Source organism: Mesoplodon bidens, assembly GCF_964165515.1.
Source record: "Mesoplodon bidens genome assembly, chromosome: 12".
NCBI lineage: Eukaryota > Metazoa > Chordata > Mammalia > Artiodactyla > Ziphiidae > Mesoplodon > Mesoplodon bidens.
Genome location: NC_138168.1, coordinates 90606763 through 90628895, shown reverse-complemented (window position 1 = coordinate 90628895; position 22133 = coordinate 90606763). Strand labels below are relative to the sequence as shown.

At 36.3% G+C, this 22133-nt stretch overlaps 1 protein-coding gene across 1 annotated transcript in view; it reads left to right on the top strand.

Annotated features, from left to right (window-relative positions):
• Positions 1–22133, top strand: part of PDE10A (phosphodiesterase 10A) — a 297841-nt gene that overhangs the window by 188304 nt on the left and 87404 nt on the right. Inside the window, 2 exon segments of the mRNA XM_081250479.1 lie at positions 15662–15782; positions 16506–16555. Coding sequence (XP_081106605.1) covers positions 15662–15782; positions 16506–16555 — 171 coding nt within the window.

The following is a 22133-nucleotide window of genomic DNA, read 5'->3' as shown; positions in this document are numbered from 1 at the left end:
AGAACACCCAAAATAAACTTTTTAAAAGCAGAGGGAATTAATGAAAAGATATTAATGGCCCACAATTTAAAATACAGGCTTGATTAATAACGAAAAAGATATTTCCTTAAATAGATCAATAAAATAGGCTGTGTTTGGCAATCTATTCAAGAAATAAGAAAATAACAAATATTAAGGAATGCAAAAGGAAAGATAACTATAGTACAGGCAACAGGACGAGTATTAATAATTTAATAAGGAATAGTAGATACTAATGCATTTGAAACATTAGATATAATGGGAAATTTTAAGGAAATTATAAATTATTAAAATTGATTGAAAAAGAGTTAAGAAACCTAAATATATTGTTAACCAATGAAAAAAACTGAAAAGTTAGTAAAAGACCCCCTAAAATGGCATGATACCCAAAAGCTTTTACTGGATAATTCCACCAAACATAAAAAAGGAGAAAATTCCTACATAATATAAAGTATGTATTTCCAAAGCTAAGAAAATAACTTATCTCACTCAAGACAGAATTTTATTCCTAAAACAAAAATTAGAGCATTATACAAAATAGAAAAGTATTGACCAGTTTTACTAGTGCAAACATAAGTGCAGAAATCTTAATAAATTCAGCAGGACTTTCATTGCCAAGGGTGGTGGTAGGTAGAAGGCTAGTGCAGTAATCCTGGTAAGAGATGAAGATGGCGTGGACCCGGCTGAGGATGATGGAGGTGGGGAGAAGTGTTTGGATTTGGTAGACTGAATTCTACGTATATTTGGAAGGTAGAGTGAACAAGAACTGCCGATTAATCAGATGTCTGGTATAAAAAAAGACAAAAAAGAGAAATGATCGCATCGAGGTTTTGCCTGAGCAGATGGAAGGGTGAGTTGCTATTACTTAGATGGGAGTGTTTGCCAGAGGGGCAGGTCAAGGTGTGTGTGGAGGAGGGGGAAACAGAGGTCACTACTGGGTGCTTAGTCTTAGATGTGCTAAGTCTGAGATACCTAGTAGATTTCTAAATAGAGATGTTAAGTAGTTGGCTGGATATTTGAGTCTGGAGTCTAGGGAAATGATCTGAATTAGAGATATAACTCTGAGAAGCCTTAATAATATGGATGAGTTAAGAATCATCAGCATGTAGGATGGTATGTAGAGTGGTGAGGCTGGATGAGATCACCTAGGAAGTGCGTGTGGTTTGAGAAGAGAGGATAAAAGCCAAAGGCCCACCCTGGCACAGAACATTTAGAAGTCTGAGATGGAAGGAAGACCTACAGAGACTGAAAAGAGGTGTCCAAGGGGCAAGAGGAGGACCAGGGGTGTGTGCATCCTGGCAAGGAAGAGAAATTATGTCAAGACACAGAGAATGATCACCGGTGTGTTAAATACTGCCTGTATTTCAAGGGTAATGAAGCCTGAGAGTTGACAAGTGGATTTTGCAATGTGGAGTCATTGGTGACTTCAGTAAGAGCTGTTTCACTGGAGAGATTAGGTTGAGTTTGAGACAGAGAGAGAGAGAGAGGGAGAGAGAGGGAGAAGGAGAGGGAGGGAGATGGAGAGGAAGAAGAGAAATTGTAGGCAGCAAATATAGACAATTGTTTTACGGAGTCTTGCCTTAAAAGAGAGAAGAGAAATAGGGTGGTAGCTAAATAAGGAGTTGAGATATTTTTCTTGAGATATAATTGACACATAATCTTTCATTGGTTTCAGGTATACAACATAATGATTCAATATATGTGCATAGTGTAAAATTATCATCACAATAGGTCTAGTTAACATCCATCACCACACATAGCTATAAATGTCTTTTTCCTTGCGGTGAGAACTGTAAGATTTACTCCCTTTAGCAAGTTTCATATATCCAATACAGTCTTATTAAGTATAGTCATGATGCTGTGCATTATATCCCCAGAACTTACTTATTTTATAACTGAAAGTTTGTATCTTTTGACCACTTTCCACTCTCCACCCCTGAGATATTTTCTTTTTAAAATGTTTGGTTTGTCTTTTTAAAAATGGTATAAATGACAACAGAAATATACTAATGGAAATAATGCAGTAGAGAGAGAAAACATGATGATTTGGGACAGAGAGGCAAGTTGGTTGCTGCACAGTCCTTGAGTGCTCAAGGGGCCTCACCCACCTTCGGCAGCCTCCCCAGTACACATCAAGTTTTTTCCTTCACAACTAATTCCCATTTACTCACTTTCAATTTCTTTTTATACCATATCAGTCTTAAAAAGAATTTTTAATTGGTTATCAGAAAACAAATATAACCAAAGAAACAAAATAGAGGAAGAAACAGAAGTGGAGAAATAAAAATTGGAATAGTCAGTACTTTTCTATGAATAAGCAGGCTGTTAACTTCCAGTTATGTGAAACTGAACCAAAGTAGGTTGCTTCACTTATGTAAAGTTGACCTTAAAAATAAAAGACAGTTATTTTACCAGCAAGGTATGTTTTTTTCAGGAGTAGCAGAGAATTGCAATTTGGGATAAGAATGTTATAGCAAAGACTATAAGCAAGTCCAGACAAAGAAGGGGAATGGTCTTTTACAGAGGAAAAGGGGAAGTTTGGAGGGGCTTTTAATAAGCAAGGAGTCCACTGAAGGAAACTGGGTGTTCAGAGTGTAGTGTCTTTTCATTGGCTGAGTTGTGACAGTCTCTTGTTGGCTGGGCTGTGCCTGGGCAGTGTGAAGATTTTCTTTTCTTCTACTGGGTAGTTAGGTAGTAAGCAGCCTTCTCCCAGTTGGAGATGCAAGGTAGTCTCTTCCTGTTTGGGGTCTGCATGAGAGTTCCCCCTTCTGCCCTTAACTGATTCCAATTTAAATAATGTATCCTTTATGTATTTTTACATCTCTTAGGGAAGGATACCAATCAATTATTCTTAAGGACAAAGTTTTTATTATCATTACTAAATTTCATAAAAGTGCAAATCTGTTTATATAATCTTACATCCATCTTTAGTAAGTTTCAAAGACATACTATTAAAATGTGGTTCACTGTTCAGTAAGTGAAGGTGATATACAAACAGCGAGAGTAGGTAGACACATGGTAGAATTATCTGGAGTAATTTTTCATGTTACCTATACCCCGCCTCCAGTTGATAATCACGGGGCTCATGTGCTGTGGCCCAAGGATAGAAGTTAGAATGTGTGGAGAAGCAGACAGAAAGTGTGTCTTCTAAAACCTCCCTATATATAATTTACTTTAATCAGGTTTTGGCTAAGAGGTGGGGTTTGGACAGTTGAATATGATACTTAGAAACAAGGCGCTAGAGGACAGGCAGGTCACGGTCACATTGATTATCAGCATATCTGTAGGGTGGAGAAACCAGAGCAGGCAGAGATGTAACGTTCCTATCAGGTAAAGTGAAATTCTGGCATTTTGAATTTTAAATATCAAAGAGCCCAACAAGTATTTCTCACCCTGATGGAAAATCACCCACTTTCCCGAGGAATACTGGCTGGAAGCCTGCAGGCAGAGTCTGTGTTTTCCATATCACACAGGTCAAAATAGCTTCAGGCACTCCAACTTGAGTTTTGTGGAAACCCAAAAGAAAATATCTCATAAAGCATGGCACTGTTTGTTTTAGCTAAATTTCATTTCACAGGCTTTGCCGCTAGTTATTAACTATAGCCATAGAAACCTGTGTGGAGTATCAGTTCTAAGCACCTCGGTTTCCTGAGAGAATTAGTTGCAAAATATTTCCCTATGTAACTGAATGCATCAATCTGCTATACAAAAATATTTCATTCTACTTACATGCTGGAAAACGGTGGCCAAAGATAGTGATTTTTGTTTGCTTGTACTAAGGATGAACCCCATAATCTTAACAATAAATTAAACATACCAATCATCTGTCTATTAAAGTTTGTTCCTGATCAGTGATAATAAAATGAGATGAGTGATGTATAGAAGAATACAGATCCTATTAATCATGATGGTGGTGATTAAAAACAGTATCAAACCATTATGATAATTCTTTTAAAAAATGGGAACTGAACACATTCTTCTTTCACAAGATTTTAACTTATTACCTGTTTTTTAAGACCATTCTTGGCAACCACAACTTTATTTTAGAATATAGATGTTGAAAAGTATTAACAATGGAGAAACAGTATTAAGTTTGGTCTTAGTAGAGTTTGGTCTTGGCCACAGAACCAAAGGCTAATTAAAGGCCATTGTTTTGTGCACATTTCCTTATTGAATGAAAAACGAAAATAGTAATGATCCAGCCAAAGAGTAGTTGTGCATAAAATCCAGTTTCTCCTAGATCACAGTTTATTACATTAAAGGTGGCAACAAAGTCATAAATATGTTTCATTTTTGCCATAGATGTTATCACAAACTGATATTTTCTTGTTTATCACATTCTCCTCACTGGGATTTAAATTCCATGAGTGTTAGAGCCTTATCTGATACTTACAATAGTGCTTGACACGTTGGTGAATAAATATTTGTTTAAAAAGACTTACTTACTTACTGACATTCAGAACTATACCTACTAGGTAAAGCCCTTACATACTTCTTTTGTTTCTCTAACCTTCTCCTTATTCATCTTCTCCTGATAACTTAATTTTTTTTTCTATTAGCAGTCTTAAACATATCAGAAATGTTTACTACTTGAGTGATTTGAAACTATTTTATCTACTGGAGTCATTCTTCCTAAATTAAATTTTTATTATGAAAAGCCCTTTCATCTCATGGACCTTTTTGCCCTAAATTAAATTAGTTAATCACAGTCCTTTGAAAACTTAAGTGTTCTTTAGGAATATTCATTTTTATTATTTCTGTCCTTGTGTTGAGCTGATGGTGTGTTTTCAGAAGAATGCCTCACTTATTTATAGACTCTCAGCCTGCTTGCTTTCACCACTTTTACCGTGAATTCACTGTCTTTCCTGAGGGTAAGCTGTGATCATCTGTCCTCGTGTCCTGCTTGTTGCTCTTCTGCCTTCCTCCGGTTTTCTCCATCCTTTGCAGCTTTTCGTTAAGACGCTTCCTCTGAACCAGCAGTAGCCTTCCCTCTGCACTCAGTTATGTGGCAGGACAGGCGAGGAAGCTTCCCCTTAGTGTTAGGATAGGCTCAGGATGAATATCTACTAATCCCTTGCTTTCTGTTGAGGACTTCTAAACTTTTAAAATGAGCATTTGCAAAAGGGTCAGTAGCACCCTCTTTCCTAGCCCTGTTCTCTTTTTCTCCCATGATGCCTTTGAGGCCACAGGTTTCCTTAACTGTTCATTGCGACTGCTCATCCTTAGAGCAGTTAGAATTCTTCTGCCTATGGTGTTTGTGCGAAATAAATGACCTATATGTACAATTTATTTTCCTCTAAAATACTCAAATCATTTTGATAACTTGATCTTTAACATATAACATTGAAAAATGTTTGCCACTTTCTTGTCAACTTAAACATGCATTTACTTTTTGACCCAGGAATATCCCTGTCATGTATTTACATAGTATAATTTTGTTTCTATTTTTTTTGAGAATTAGGTATTAAATTTATTTTTTATTGAAGTATAGTTGCTATACAATATTATATGTTACAGGTACACAGTTTAGTGATTAACAATTTTTAAAGGTGATACTTCATTTATAGTTATTATAAAATATTGGCTATATTCTCCATGTTGTACAACATATTCTTGTAGCTTATTTTGTATGTAATATAATAGCTTGTACCTCTTAATCCTCTACCCCTGTATTGCCCTTCCCCACTTCCCCCTCCCCACTGGTGACCATTAATTTCTTCTCTATATCTGTGAGTCTGCTTCTTTTACATTTTATTCACTAGTTGTGTCTTTTAGATTCCACATATGATATAATACAGTATTTGTCTTTCTATTTCTTATTTCACTTAACATAATGCTCTCCAAGTCCATCCATGTTGCTGCAAATGGCAAAATTTACTTCTTTTTTATGGCTGAGTAGTACTCCATTGTATATATATAACACATCTTCTTTATCCATTCATCTGTTGATGGGCACTTAGGTTGCTTCCATATCTTGGCAATTGTAAATAATGCTGCTATGAACATTTGGGTACATGTATCTTCTTGAATTAGTGTTTTTGGGGTTTTTTGGATATATACCCAGGAATGGAATTGCTGGGTCATAAGGTAGTTTTATTTTTAGTTTTTTGAGAAACCTCCATACTGTTTTCCACAGTGGCTGCCCCAATTTACATTCCCACCAGCAGTGCACAAGAGTTCACTTTTCACCAACATTTGTTATTTGTGTTTTCTGATGATAGCCATTCTGACAAGTGTGAGGTAATATCTCACTGTGGTTTTGATTTGCATTTCCCTGATGATTAGTGATGTTGAGCATCTTTTCATGTGCCTCTTGGCCATCTGCATTTCCTCTTTAGAAAAGTGTCTATTCACTTCTTCTGCCCAATTTTTAATCAGTTTGTGTTTTTTTTTTCATGTTGAGTTGTACGAGCTGTTTATGTATGTTGGATGTTAACCCCTTATCAATCATATCATTTGAAAATATCTTCTCCCATTCAGTAAGTTGTCTTTTTGTTTTGTCAATGATATCCTTTGCCGTGCAAAGCCTTTTAAGTTTAATTAGGTCCCATTTGTTTATTTTTGCTTTTGTTTCCTTTGCTCTAAGAGATCCAAATAATATTGCTGTGATTTATGTCAGAGTGTTCTGCTTATGTTTTCCTCTAGGAGTTTTCTGGTATCTGGTCTTACATTTAGGTCTTTAATCCATTTTGAGTTTATTTTTGTGTATAGTGTTAGAGAATGTTCTGATTTCATTCTTTTACATGTAGCTGTCCAGTTTTCCCAACACCACTTACTAAAGAGACTGTCTTTGCTCCATTGTATATTCTTGCCTTCTTTGTCATAGATTAATTACCCATATAAGTGTGGGTTCATTTCTGGGCTCTCTATTCTGTTTCATTGATCTATGTGTCTGTTTTTGTGCCAGTATCATACCGTTTTGATTACTGTGGCTTTGTAGTGTAGTCTGAAGTGGGGAAGCATTACTCCTCCAGCCCTGTTCTTTTTCTCAAGATTGTTTTGGCTATTCAAGGTCTTTTGTGTTTCCATACAAATTTTTTAACTATTTGTTCTAGTTCTGTGAAAAATGCCATTGGTATTTTGATAGGGATTGCACTGAATCTGTAGATTGCCTTGGGACGTATGGTCATTTTAACATTATTGATTCTTCCAATCTAAGATCACTGTTTACCTTTCCAACTGTCTGTGTCTTCTTAAGTTTCTTTCATCAGTGTCTTTAGTTTTCTGAGTACAGGTCTTTTGCCTTCTTAGATAGGTTTATTCCAAGATATTTTATTCTTTTTGATGTGGTGGTAAATGAGATTGTTTCCTTAATTTCTCTTTCTGATAGTTCATTGTTAGTGTATAGAAATGCAACAGATTTCTGTATGTTAATTTTGTATCCTGCAACTTTACCAAATTCATCGATGAACTCTAGTACTTTTCTGATGGTGTCTTTAGGATTTTCTATGTATAGTATCATGTCATCTGCAAACAGTGACAGTTTTACTTCTTCCTTTCCAATTTGTATTCCTTTTATTTCTTTTTCTTCTCTGACTCCTGTGGTTAGGACTTCCAAAAGCATGTTGAATAAAAGTGGTGAGAGTGGACATCCTTGTCTTGTTCCTGATCTTAGAGGAAATGCTTTCATCTTTTCATCATTGAGTATGATGTTAGCTGTTGGTTTGTCACATATGGCCTTTATTCTAATATAATTGAAAACCTGTGTTCACAAAATGACTTCTGCAAGAATGTTCATAACAGCTTTATTCCCAATATTCCAAAGCTGGAAACAAAAACGTCCCAGATATCCAACAATAGTAGAACAGATAAACAATTTGTGGTATATTTATACAATAGATGCTACCAGAAATAGAAAGGAACAAGCTACTGGAACACACACCAACATGGATGAATATCAATAATACTATGTTGAACAAATAAAGCAAGGTTCAAAATAGTTCGTGTTGTGTGATTCCATTTCCATAAAATTCTTAAAACAGGCACCACTCTAGTGGGAAAATGGTTAATTAAGAAAGACCATGGGAGGGACTTTATAGAAAGATGAAATGTTCTATACCTTTATTATTATTGCTGAGATGTTTATTATTTATTTTTAAAATTACATTTATTTAAAAAATTATTTTCTTTTTCTTTTTTTGACAAGTAATAATTGTATATGTCTAAAGTATACAGGGTGATGATTTGATATATGTTGTAACATGATTACCACAATCAAGTTAATTAATACAGTCATCACACACATAGTTACATTTTTCTTTTTTTGTGTGTGGTGAGAATGCTGAAGATCTACTCTTAGCATATTTCAGGTATGCAATACAGTATTCAGGTCTTACATTTAAGTCTTTATTTCGAGTTGATTTTTGTGTATGGCATACGATAAGGGTACAATTTCATTCTCTTGTATGTGAATATCCAGTTTTCCCATCAACATTTATTGAAGTGACTGTCCTTTCAATGCTGTGTATTCTTGTTGCCCTTGTTAAAGAGTAGTTGACCTTATATGCATGGGTTTATTTCTGGGCTCTCTATTCGGTTCCATTTGGTAAGTGTCTGTTTTTATGTCAGTACCATACTGTTTTGATTACTATAGCTTTGTAATATAGTTTGAAACCAGGACGTGTGATGCGTCCACCTTTCTTCCTCTTTCTCAAGATTGCTTTTGCTATTCAGGGCCTCTTGTTGTTCCATACATACAATCTTAGGATTGTTTGTTCTATTTCTAGGAAAAATGCCACTGGAATTTTGATAAGGATTGCATTGAATCTGTAGATCACTTTGGATACCACTGACATTTTAACAATATTAATTCTTCAAATTCATGAGTATGGGGGTATCTTTTCATTTATTTGTACTTTCTTGTATTTCATTCATCAATGTTTTATAATTTTAGCATACAGATCTTTTACCACCTTGGTTAAATTTATTCTTAAGTGTTTTATTCTTTTTCATACTATTGTAAATGAGATTGCTATTTTAATTTCTTTTTCAGATAGTCTGTGAATAGATATGCAACTAATTCCTGTATGGTGATTTTGTGTGTCTTAATTAGTGTATATGTTATAAGAATGTATCCATTTGTCAAAACTTAATGAATTGTACATTTCATTTTTGTATATTTTAGTATTTCTTACATTTACCTAAAAATCTAAAATATATTGACAACTAGTTAGTAGGTTTGCTATTTTCAATGACATGGCTTAACAATTCTGAAACTACTTCTGTACATTCTAAGCTTGAGAAAATATGTAAATATGTTATAGTCATTGGCAGTAAGATATTTCATTGTTGGGTGAGGAATTACAGATATAGAAATGGGGAATATTAGAATGTGTTCACTGTGGTGTTTGGTTGAAATTGAAAGTATCAGTAAGAACTCATAGTTTTTAATCTTTTACTCTACGTGTATTTATAAATAAATAAGTAAAGAATTACATATTTGTATATATGTATATATATATATTTACATAAGGGTCTCTCATATATATATATATATATATATATATATATATATATATATAATATTCATGTTGATGAGAAGCCTAGAGGCAATGACCACACTGGGCACATATAGCTCCAGCACTTAGATTTTAAATATCATTTGCCACTAAAAGGATCTAGGACTTCTTTTAAGAAACAGAAATGGCTGGTTCAAGCGCTAGCAAAATATTTGATGAGAAAGTAAGAAAGTCTTGAAGGCATCATGAAAATTTGTCAAAAGGGCATAGGAGATATCTTAAGGGGCTTCCCACTGGTCAAATCTGGGACAATTTGAGCATTAAAATGCATGTATAATAGTATTAATTAATATTAATTACACATGTTGAATAAAATAAGCATTTGTGAGTCTAGGCTCATGTAAATGAATGAATGAGGGAAAACAGAAAGCTCTTCTTCCCAGTAGAATGCCAAATAGCAAATGTAGGATGGTCGATAGTATTCTAGCTTCATCACCTCATTGTATTGTTGCCAAAAACACAGAACCTGAATCAAATCTTGAGAAAATATCAGACAACTCAAAATTGGCCCATATTCTTCAAAAACATCAAGTTCAAGAAAGGCTTGAACACAGAAAGGCTGTGGAATTGTTCCACATTAAAGTATACCAAAAAGACATGACAACTAGATGCCATATATGATCTGGAGTTCAAACCTGGACCACTGAGTGGGGGATAATTATAAAGACATTATTGGGACAAGGTATGAAATTTGAATGTGAATTTTTAAAATTTTAATTTAATTAATTTATTTTTTATACAGCAGGTTCTTATTAGTCATCTATTGTATACATATTAGTGTATACATGTCAATCCCAATCTCCCAGTTCATCCCACCCCACCCCCAATTTCCCCCCTTGGTGTCCACATGTTTGTTCTCTATGAATGTGAATTTTTAATTAGCTGATATTGTTGTAGGGATGTTAGTTTTTCTGATTATGATAACTGCATTGTAACTATGTCTCTCACATTCAGTGTACAAATTTAGTGTATTCTCTTAATATTCTTTTTCTTAGGAAGTATATTCTGAAGGTTTGGGTAAAAGCAGCATACCAACTTGTTCTCAACTATTCAGAAAAAAATTTTATTACTGTTGTGTGTATATATGTGTGTGTGTGTATAGACAGATAGACAGAAAAGACGGAGTGAAAGAGAGAAAGAAGAAGGAGAAGGAGAAAAAGAAGGAGGAGAAGAAGAAGAAGAAGAAGGAGGGAGGAAGGGAGGAAGGGAAGGAAGGGAAGGAGGGAGGGAGGGAGGGAGGGAGGGAAATAATTTACGAAGAGGATAAGGCAAATATGACAAAATGTAAATAGTTGTTGGTATGTAGGAGTTTCTTGTACTAGTCTTGTAGTTTTCTGTAGGTTTGCAATTACGTCAAAACAAAAAGTTATTTTTTAAAAAAAGGTAAATTTAAAAAAGAAACAGGAAAAATCTAAAGAATGATGATGAGAAGATTCCAAACATTGAGCTTTATACTGGAAACTAAGAGCTTATTTTGCATGCTTTTAAGTATTTATCTAACTTAACACCCATCTCACTCTGTTTTCTAGTGTGTTTGTTATAGCGCTTCGAGATATGTCAGTGACCCCTCACGGAGTCATGGGCTTTTGGGGCCAGCAGGCATCACAGACTTCATCTTGTTCTCTCTCCCATTTCATTCTTGAATTGCCTCTAAACTCTTGTGGTGAAGTGGTCTTCCAATCTGTGTTTAAACACCTAATTCACTTCAGCAAGTCTGAGGACATTTACTCTTCTGGTGAGACCAGGTCTCGGCTTTCTTTCTGAACCAAGGGTTAATACTTCTCCATTCATGACCACTGTATCTCGTAAAATACTATTTCCCTCTGGGTGAAAGAGTGGCTGTTCCCCTGCTTCCCAAATTGTGTTCCAAATGCCGTTGGCACCACAACAAACCCACAGGGATGATTTAGGACATACTGCAGTTTCACGGGAAACAACACCGTCTGTCAGAGCTTGCTGGAGCTCACAGTTTCAATAGTAACCTGACATAGTTCCCAGTTTTAATGTTAGGTCACTACAGTCCTGTCAATGAAGTCATATCTCTGCAAATCCATTTTTTTAGTGGTTGCTCTAATGAAAAGCAAGTACTGCATGAAAACCAGCATGGAACAGAAAATGAGGTTGGCCATGTCCAGTTTGATTCTGAGGTTTATACCACCCAACTCATTGTACCTTAGAGTTCTAACTCATCTTGATTGAGGAATGTCTCAGTGATATTCAGTATATACTTTATATGGGTTCTTTTAATAAAGGCAGTGGTGAAAGGAATTTATGAAGTTAAAAATGCTGTGCAAATACAAGTTCTTAACAACTTCATTAATATACTATTGTAATTTTCTATTAGTCAAGACATAGAATTGAAAGTTTATTCGACTGAATGGAATTGATCCCTTAGTAAACTTTCTTCATCATGTTGTTTCCATAAGAGAAGTGCATTTTTTGACGTTTGTCTCCACTTGTTGCCTCTTCCTTCCCTCTCCTGTTAGTGCTCATGAGCAGCAAAATGGCTATAAGGCTAAGAACCAAATAATAATTATTCCTATTATTCACATTTATATATTAAAAAATTTAAATATATAAAATTTTAAAATTTAAATATATTGAAATTATATATTAAATAAATTTAAATATATTGAAAATTTAAAATTTTCAATATATTATGGTTTGAATGATCCACTAACTATGAAGGTAGGTCTTTAATATTTTAGAGGTAGTATTACATTTGTATAGTTTAGTAATCATAATTAAACATTTTCTCATGAGATTTATGCAGTTATCATTGCTAATCAAAGCAAACAGGGTGTACTAACCCATCTGTTGGGTTCAAGATTAGAATTTGAAGCTTAATATAAACAACAACAAAATCGAGGTCATAGATCATCACAGAAGGTTACTGTTGAAAGGTATTTTAAAGACAATATATTTCAATCTTCTTGTAAGGAAATCTTGAAAGGAAATCTCATGAGAAACTGTCCATAACCCCAAATGTCTTCTTGTTCTCACTTGTGTGTGACAAACCATTTCCTGTCCAAAAGAGATAGAGAACAGCTGGCCATTAATGTCAACACTGCATTCTGGTCATTTTAAAGGCCCTATTCTCAGAATTACATTGTCAGAGAAAAGGGTCTGTCTGTATATCATTTTTATAGGGACTCCTCTATTGAGTGACTAAACACCCACCTTAAAACTAGCTAAAGTATCCCTTCCCCACAAAAAAGAGGGTGTATTCAAAGAATGGATTGATTCATGACAAAGAAATGCCTAGGGATAGAATTTTAGGCTTGAAGGCTTTTGCGTGGCTGGGTTTAGGGGTTCAAAGTCTGTCATTATGACTCAGTCTCTATCTCTTGGCTTCAGTCTCAGATAAGCTCTTTCCCAGGACTTTGGGGTTCGGGGGGGGCGGGTTGTAGAATGAGTTGTTCTGATGAGCAGCAAGGAAGAAAGTGTATATTAGAGTAGAATATTTTCTCTGGAGTTCTTCAAAACTTGGAATAGCTCAAATAGGATCTTTTTACAGATGATAAGAAACAACAAAAGCTTTTGTGACCCCATACAATGCTGTCACGTTTTGTAGGCATCAGAATTTCAAGTGTTCTTGATTCTTATGCACATTTGCACTGTCACTCTGGTAATTTCTCCTTTACCCAGTGCACAGTTACCCAGCTTAATGACAGCAGACCTCTGTGGAATGTAAGAAGAAGCACTGTAAATTTGGGGCTGTGAATCAAAATCCTTCCTTGAGGGGACCTGGTCTCCCCTGGCTTTATTCAAGAAGTTCTGTGAAGTGGCTCAAGTCTGGAATTCATTGAGGTACCTGACTTTCTGCTGTGGTAATTAAGTCAGATTTTTTTTCGCTTAACCCAGAACTTCTCTCTTCAGACAAATGAAAAAATAGTAGGTCGCCCTATCTATTTCAGTTCCAGGGACACTGATCGAGTGCTTGATCCAATGTCGAAGAGCTCTGCTGGCCAGGTCATTCTGATAGCAGCTTCAGTTTTGTCCATTTTGCTAACAATACCTTATCTCTGGAGATTATGTGTTGCCTCTTGTCCCCTCGACGCCAAGATCCCATCTTCTCAGTGAAGCAGGGGACCCTGTTGGAGGGCGGTGGTGCCTCTAGTCATCCGAGGCCCACACCGCAGAGCTCTTCACACAGGCCAGGCAGGTGTGGCCTCGGGATGTATTTTTCATGGCCTTGATGAAGGGAGTGCCCATGGGATATAGCTAGGGGATGGGTAAACGGGTCGTATAGGACAAATCCACTCTAGCATTCCAGTCTTGCCAAGGTTAGAATATATACCAGAGAAGTTCTGGTTTTCAGCTTCATTTAATGTCAGCCATTTTGGGGAATAGGTTTTAGCCAAGCAAGCACTAGCACACTGAAGCCAGTACTTCTGCTTAGTGCACCCATATAAAAAAATTTGCCTGGTCCACCATTATCTTTATTCTAGCCTATTCCAGCACCTGTGAGATCCATTCTCCTTTGTTTCCGAGGTGTCTATACATTAGCTAAATCTAATCCATTCCTTTTGGTGTGTATTCATCTCTTGACAAGTCATCCTTGATACTTGATTTTCTGGGACCTGCCTGGAACTTGAGTCTGATAATAGGTCAGAAGCCAAGAGAGGTGGTGGATGATGGGCAGACTTCGGCCCTTACGGGTTCTAAGTTTCATTGGAGTCTGTCCCTGTATCCCATGTCACTGAACCTTCCCTTCCCTGACCATCCTACTTAAAAGGTAGCCCTCTCCCTCCAAAGGCGTTTACTGTCAGCTGTCCCAGCTCTCCTTTCTGCCTCGTGACCACTGCCTTCCTTCACACCGTGTAGATTACTTATTCTCTTCCAACAGGAATGTAAGTTCCTTGAGGACTGGAATTTTATTTTGTTCATGCTCTAGCACTTTTTGTTTCTAGAAGTGTCCCTACGTGTAGTAGGTTGTCAGGATTGGCTGCGCATGTTTGTGGAATGATTGACTGATTGGTTCAGCCATTCTTTATTTATTCATTCCACAGGTGTTTACTGAGTACAGTGCTCAACAGTGACAGCAAGCAATAGGCCTGCTGAGAGGGAGAGAGGGAGAGAGAGAGAGGGAGGGAGGGAGAGAGGGAGGGAGCGATGGAGAGAGAGAAAGAGAGAGAGAGGGAGGGAGGGAAGGAGAGAGAGGGAGGGAGGGAGAGAGGGAGAGAGGGAGGGAAGGAGGGAGAGAAAGAGAGAGAGAGAGAGAGAGAGAGGGAGGGAGAGAGAAAGGGAGGGAGGGAGGGAGAGAGAGAGAGAGAAAGAGAGAGAAGGGAGAGAGGGAGGTGGCTTGAGACGGGTTCCGAGGCAGAAAATAACCACATCTTGCAAAGTGCGAAGGCCACGCTGGGAGGAATCTGTTGTTCTAAGTACAGTGGGAAAAGCCCCAAGAGTGTTTTGAGCCACAGAATTTTATTTTATTTTAAAGTTCGCCATGGTTGATGTTAGGAGAAGAGGCTTAGGAAGGCAAGCTCTGTAGCAGGGAAGCTCACTGGAAGACTGTTTTCAGTCCTTTGAGGAAGACACAGTGCTGGGCATAGCCACAGTTTCACTTCCACCTTCTTCCCAGACCTTTGTCCACGTGCTGGTGTTCCTGCACCGCGGTGCAGCCTAGGGCCACGGGCTTGCTGCGGGGCTGCTGCTACTACGGCGGCGGCAGAGTTGAGGTCAGACTAGAGTGGTCGCCATGTGGACCCAAGGGAGTGGAGAGTAATAAACTTTGTTTCACCCGGTGCGATGCACGGGGGCGCTTTTCTAGCATATTAGGACGTTTCATTCAGTTAGCAAACTTTCAAACTGTTTTTACTGATCTAGTTGCCTGATACATCATATATCAATATAAAGCTTCAGAAACAAAACTGTAATTTGTAACATTCGATGTTTTAGTATAAATAAGCATGCATGGAGTCTATAGATAATTCTAAGTAAGTGGTAGCAATTTTAATTTTCAATCTGTGTTTATAGTAGATCATAATATTTAAATCATGCTCTATAAAAGCATAATGAATAGCTATTATATAACATAAAGCCATATATATTAATAGTATGTTTTACAAACTAAGGAATTTTTATTTTATTATATTTAATTATGTCTTTTTTTTAATTCAAAGTATCAAGATACAAATATGCAGGGAGTTGTATACGAACTAAACAGCTATATAGAACAACGGTTGGATACAGGAGGAGACAACCAACTACTCCTCTATGAATTGAGTAGCATCATTAAAGTTGGTAAGAAACGTTTTATATTCCTCCTAGTAGAAAAATTAAACCGAAGATAAAGTTAAATTATGTTCTCCTCACTGATGATATGTAAGCATATATACATCGTTCTTTCTGGTTGATGCTTATATTATTGGTTATTCAGTATTATGAATATCACTTTGTCTATTTTTAAATACTTTAAAAATTAAAGGTAAGTCTCAAATTTAAAAAATATGGGCCTCCCTGGTGGCGCAGTGGTTGAGAGTCCGCCTGCGGATGCAGGGGATACGGGTTCGTGCCCCGGTCTGGGAGGATCCCATATGCCGCGGAGCGGCTGGGCCCGTGAGCCATGGCCGCTGGGCCTGCACGTCCGGAGCCTGTGCTCCGCAACGGGAGAGGCCGCGACAGTGAGAGGCCCGCATACCGCAAAAAGAAAAAAAAAAAAAAGAAAAAAAAAAAAATATTTTCTAATAGTTCTGATATTCACATTTTGACAAATGTATTATTACATAGTACATTGCTGTATGCATTTGAGGATGCCACATCTTAAAAATTGCAATAGCTAATGAAAATATTCTAGTTATGTGATTCAGTAAAGCCATAAATTATTTTGTTCAATTATTGCATGACCCTTAATTTTGCTAACAAATCCATTCAAAAGACTCATATTTGAGGTCTCACCTTAGAGAATTCATGCATGTTATATTCTTCCATTGAGATTAGTTTCTTCCTTTTTTATTACTTTGGCAGCCACAAAAGCTGATGGATTTGCACTGTATTTCCTTGGAGAGTGTAATAATGTAAGTATCTAAATTTAGATATAGGTGCTCTAGATAAGAGAATGTTATAAGCTTTTTAAAAAAGATAAACTATTATGTTACAAACAACTTAATAGATGTATCATAATTAAGTACCTTAAAGCTCATTTTGTTATTTTGTTTCTATATGTGGTTATTACCAGTTGGGAATTTTGCCAACATGGTGACAGTTAGGCATAAAATCTTATATTTTTTATTGCTTTGGTTTTGGTTTGTGGTATCCTATTTTCTGAATGGCATTTCTAGACTTACTGTTTGGTATAGAAGTTATTTCATCACTGTGGCCTGGGATGTCAGGGACAGTCTATGCCCTTTTTTCACACACAATCTGCAGTAGAAGAAAATGAGAGCAGACGTTTTATGTGAATATTTTAGATATTTTTAAAGATGACTCTAAAAGTGCAGGGATGGAGTTGCTAGGTATAGATTCCTGAGCTGTGGTGGCCGTGTCTCAGACTGTTTGGTGGCATGGGGCTGCCCAGGGGTGCCTGGTCCAGTCTTTGGTGCGCCAGGCAGACCCTGTGTTTCTGCTTTGACTCACTGCAAGCACAGTCCACTGTCAAGTGCAGCTTGCATAGGCACTTTCAAAAGTATTTTGAGGCATTCCATTACTGGCATTTGAGTTTTATTATGGTATTAACACATAAGTAACATTTTAGAAAAATGTTCTGAACCAATAACACCTATATTCATAGCCGAGATATATAAGACTCCGTTACAACGTTATTTTGCAAACTTTTACTGTGCATTTCTTGTGCGTTTGGTATTGTTATTTGAGATTTGGGATGTATTTTTGCAATGTGATATTTGTTTTTGTGAGTAATCAAAACTCACAAAATGTATAGTATAATATTTATATAATATTATAATATAATATTTATATTATATAAAATGTTAATAGGAATAGAGACACAGTAGTCTGAGATTTTTAATAGTATTCATGAATAGGTGAGTAGTGAAAAGCACGACAGTAGTTGCACAAAAAGTATTTATTGGCTGAATGACTTAGCTCATAACTGGTAACTGATCCTCTTCATTTGCATGTCCTTCGTTTCCCCTTGTGTTGTGATAATCTATGTTACAAGATTAAATCTCTTTAGGACAAGGACCTTTCCTTATTCTTTTCTGTATCACCTAGCATCTCTCCTAGTGCCTTTCACATAAACAGTAACAAGAGGGTTTAATAAATTGAATTATTCAGATATTACACCTACTTGTAAATACTTTATGTTTTACATACTGGTAGTATTTGGCTAAGCTACTAAAATAACAAATAGATCTCTTTACTCTTCATTCCAAAAATTTGTTTCTAAAATTTGAGATTTTTATTTAAAAATCAAGACTTCCTTTCAGAAAATTATTATATAATTTGCCATAATTTTTATGATTTCTGGTATGTTTATTATCATGTAACTGTGATAGTCCACATTTCATTACTCCTTCCCCGACATCTCCAGACAACCCACAGGGGTTGGCCATGGCAGCCGTGTTTGTTTCATGTGACCCCTGACCTTCAATCGCAGCTGTTTGTGACCCAAACAGGGACCAATCAGATTCTCTACTGAAGCCTGGGTCGTGGACTCAGCATTCTAGCTGTTTACCTGAAAAGAAATAATATGAACCCTAAGCTGAGGCTGCCACGGTGGGTTGGCCCTCTTCTGCTCCACGTGAAGGAGAATGGGGAGATGGGGAGACCTTGTTTGCAGAGGTCGAAAAGCGGTGGGCGCCTGGAAGCCTGGGTCTGCAGTGTGGGCACCTCCAACGGTGCTTGACTCTTGGAGCCTGGATTTAGATTCCCAAACCCCATGCTGTTAATAACTTGGCTATACTTTTCACTTCATTGTTTGCATACTTCTGCGTGATTATGATTTAGAAAACACTTTTGTATCTATAAAATCCAACATGTAATTCTCTGTATATCAATTCTAATTCTTTCACTTTTACTTATCATTCCCTTTTGTAGCTTAATTGAGGGGGGATACCATGTCTTTTCAGGCTTTAGTTGGCTTCTTATTCTAAACCCCTCAGGTCAGTTAATATACTCTATGTGGTTCTCTCTAGGGTCCTTACTCCTTTCTCTCCCACATCTCAGGGGCCAAGTGTATCCTGTTTAACAGTATAACCCTAGAAGCAGCAAGGTACATAGCAAAACTGTAGCTTTTTCTGACCTTCCTAAGTCAGATTCCACTCTGCTATGCTTTCTTAATGTCATATACTTCTCCTTCATAGAATTTAGCTGAACCTGTAATTACATATTTATCTGTGATTTGTTCAATTATTTGCTTATCTGGCTTTCTCACTAGAATACAAGCCTCATGAAGGCAGAGACCGTCTCCCTGGGAGGATAATTTTAGGGGATAATGACTGCGTTCTACTCACTGTATTTTTCCTTTTATGCATTCCACATAGGTAGTGAGGCCCTTGTTACTTCCTTAACCCAGTGATTTCTCTGGATAGGAAGAAGACATACTGTCTGACGTTTGAAGTTCACTGAGGTGTTTCTTAAATGTATCTACTTAATTACCAGTTTCTTTGCTCTTCATTTCTTCTTATATCTCAGGTCTGACATTTGGAATCAGTTTTTTTTTTTTTGTCTCGGAGAGCTTCCCTGAGTGAGAATCTGCTGATGTGAAACTCTCTCATTTTTGTGTGTCTGAATATATCTTTCTTTCACTGCTTTCTTGAAAGATATTTTTGCTGGATGGAGAATTCAGGTTGATAAATATTATCTCTCCATATATTGACTATAATTAGTTACATTTTGGTGGTTTTTTGATTTGTCTCAGTCCTTCATTTTTTTTTTTGTTCCCTGGACATATTTTCAAGTTTATCTTTTATTTCTTGAAATATGACTAACTATACCTCTCTTGTATTGTTTCATATTCTTTCTGAAATTAGTTTCTTGGCTTTTGTTTCATCTGCCTTTCATCGATGGTGACTTATATGCTCATGCCTTTTATTTATTAGCCATAAATCATATTCCTTTGGCCCTTTTAAATGGATATTCTTGAGGCTGTTGAAGTTCCTTTCCTGTTATATTTCTAGAGATTGGATATGTATTTGTTTTTGTCAATCACCTAAGGCAGTATCAATTCAGGACAATTTTAATTAAATTATCTAGTTGAGATTTTTTTTCAGACTACTGAGTGGTATGGATTCAAGCCTTAAATCCACATGATGTGCAGTTATTATTTTTCAGAGGAAATTTTTATTTTCCCTTCAGCAATAAATCCAAGATAATCTGGTTTCCTTGTAATCCCCTTGCAGCTGTAAGTATATTCACCCTTCAAAATAAGATGAGCCCATAGCCCTTTGCTGGTCCTGGCCCCATCCATGCAGTTGAAAATCCACATATAACTTTACAGTCGGGCCTCAGTATCCACGGGTCCACATCTGCAGACTCAATCAGCCACAGATGTGTAGTACTACCACGGCATTTATTGAAATAAATTAATGGATCCACACAGTTCAAACCCATGTTGTTCAAGCGTCAACTCTATATCTAGGCTTTTGTTGATGCTCTCAAGAAAAAGACAGTTTGGGATTTGCTAACCTCTCAGGGTTCCTTTATCTACTTCCTTTTAGATTTCTGTGGATTCCTCCATTCTTCTCAGCCCAGCAATGCATTATAAAATATTTGTGAAATATACTTTATCCAGCTTTTAAATAATTTTAAAATTGTTTTTTTCAGGAGTGTCAAATTATCTAATCTGCCATATTGCTTGCAACAGATGTTGACATACTTCTAAAATGTAAGCTAACCATATTAAATAAAATAAAACATTTTTTGAACAATGAGCAGATACATGTATATTTTCTTATATTTCTTCCTTTGTACGTGAAAGGTAGCATATTATAGATATTTATCAATGTTTTTAAAAATTGTCTCTGGATTTTGAATCATAGTTAGAAAGTGTTTCTTAATAACTTACTTTCAAAACAAAATATATATACTTTAGTGACAAAATTATAATAATGCAACCCAAATGGACTGAGATAAAATTTTTAGTCTATATCAACAAATACCAAGGATTAAGACAGAAATGGCAGGGGCTATAACATTCTTATACTTATAAAAGTATTAATTTCTTTTTTCATAAATGAGAATCAGTAGAAAAAATTTAATTTCTGAAATTGATGCATTAAGAAATATAATTTAAATAATATTTAAATACATCAAAAGTTATACTAGTAGAATTTAAAAGCCACATTCATATTACCAGAGAGGAAAAATTTAAAGAAAACATAGAAAGTTTAGGAGATGATAGAAAACAACCTAAGTGGTATTAAAGCACTAAAAATAGAACATAAAATATGATTATCACAATCATTTTGAAGATAATTTAAAAGATAGTAAAACAATAGAGTGAAAATGATAAATTATGAGAGGATACTTATATTAATAAATGTGAAAATCTAGATAAAATGGACAGTTTTTGAGGAAAATATAAATTGCTCCATTTAATGCAAATGATGATAGAAAACGAATAGACCAGTAAATGGAAGAAATTGAAAGTAGTGTTGAAATAATGTTTTTTTAAAAAGCTGGTAGGACATTTATTTAACACAGTTTTTTGAGCACCAACCTTGTTCAGGCAGTTGCTAGCCGTGGGGCGCATTGATGAACCAGAATCGTTTCCTGTACTTCTGTGCACACACTCCACTGGAGACAGCCCTTCAGGAGAGAGAATTCCTGTGCTGTCTACACTGTCTCAGAGCTTGGGAAGAGAAGACAAGTTTCCCAGTTAGCAGCTTAGTTTTCCAAAGAATTTTGATTCTGGAGTTGGATTGTGTGAGTTCCAATTCACCACTTTGGGACTTTGACAAGAGTCTTAAACTTTCCAAGTCCGAATTTAACCTCCATTGGTTAAATGTTACATCATGCATGTTATTTAACAAACCATTTCAGACACCTGCCATGTACCAAAAACTGTGCTAAATTGCTGAGCATACAAAGATAAATAAAAATCATTCCTGTCCTCAAAGAATGTACAACCAGTAGGAAAAATCAAGAAATCCACAGTTAATCATAGCACATGACCTTACGTGTGAAAAGAGAGGAACAAAGGTGCTCTGGGATCCTGCATTTGATGGGGCTGGCAGGGGTGCTGGGGTTGGTGACACTGAAAAGAGCTTGGATGATGAGACCTCTGGTGGAGCAGGGATTAGAAGGCCTCTTCCTTAATAGACAAGAAGGGACAGTAAAGGAAGAAGCAATTTGTGAGAAATCTGGAGCTGGGAAAGGAAGCCTTTTGTGTTCTGACCAATACCAGTGTCTGACACATAACATATACAAGGTGCTCTTAAAATGTTTGTTGGGCAAAACTGATTTTTCACATGTTGGCTGGCTTAAAAAACTGTTAGTTTGCTTGAGCTGCCATAACAAAATATCACATGTTGGCTAGCTTAAAAAACAGCCACTTATAGCCTCACAATTCTGGAGGCTGGAAGTCCAAGATCAAGGTCTAAAAAAATTCAGTTTCCTGTGAGACCTGTCTTCCTGGCTTGCAGTTGTCCACTTTCTTGCTGTGTCCTCACATGGACTTTTCTCTGTACACAG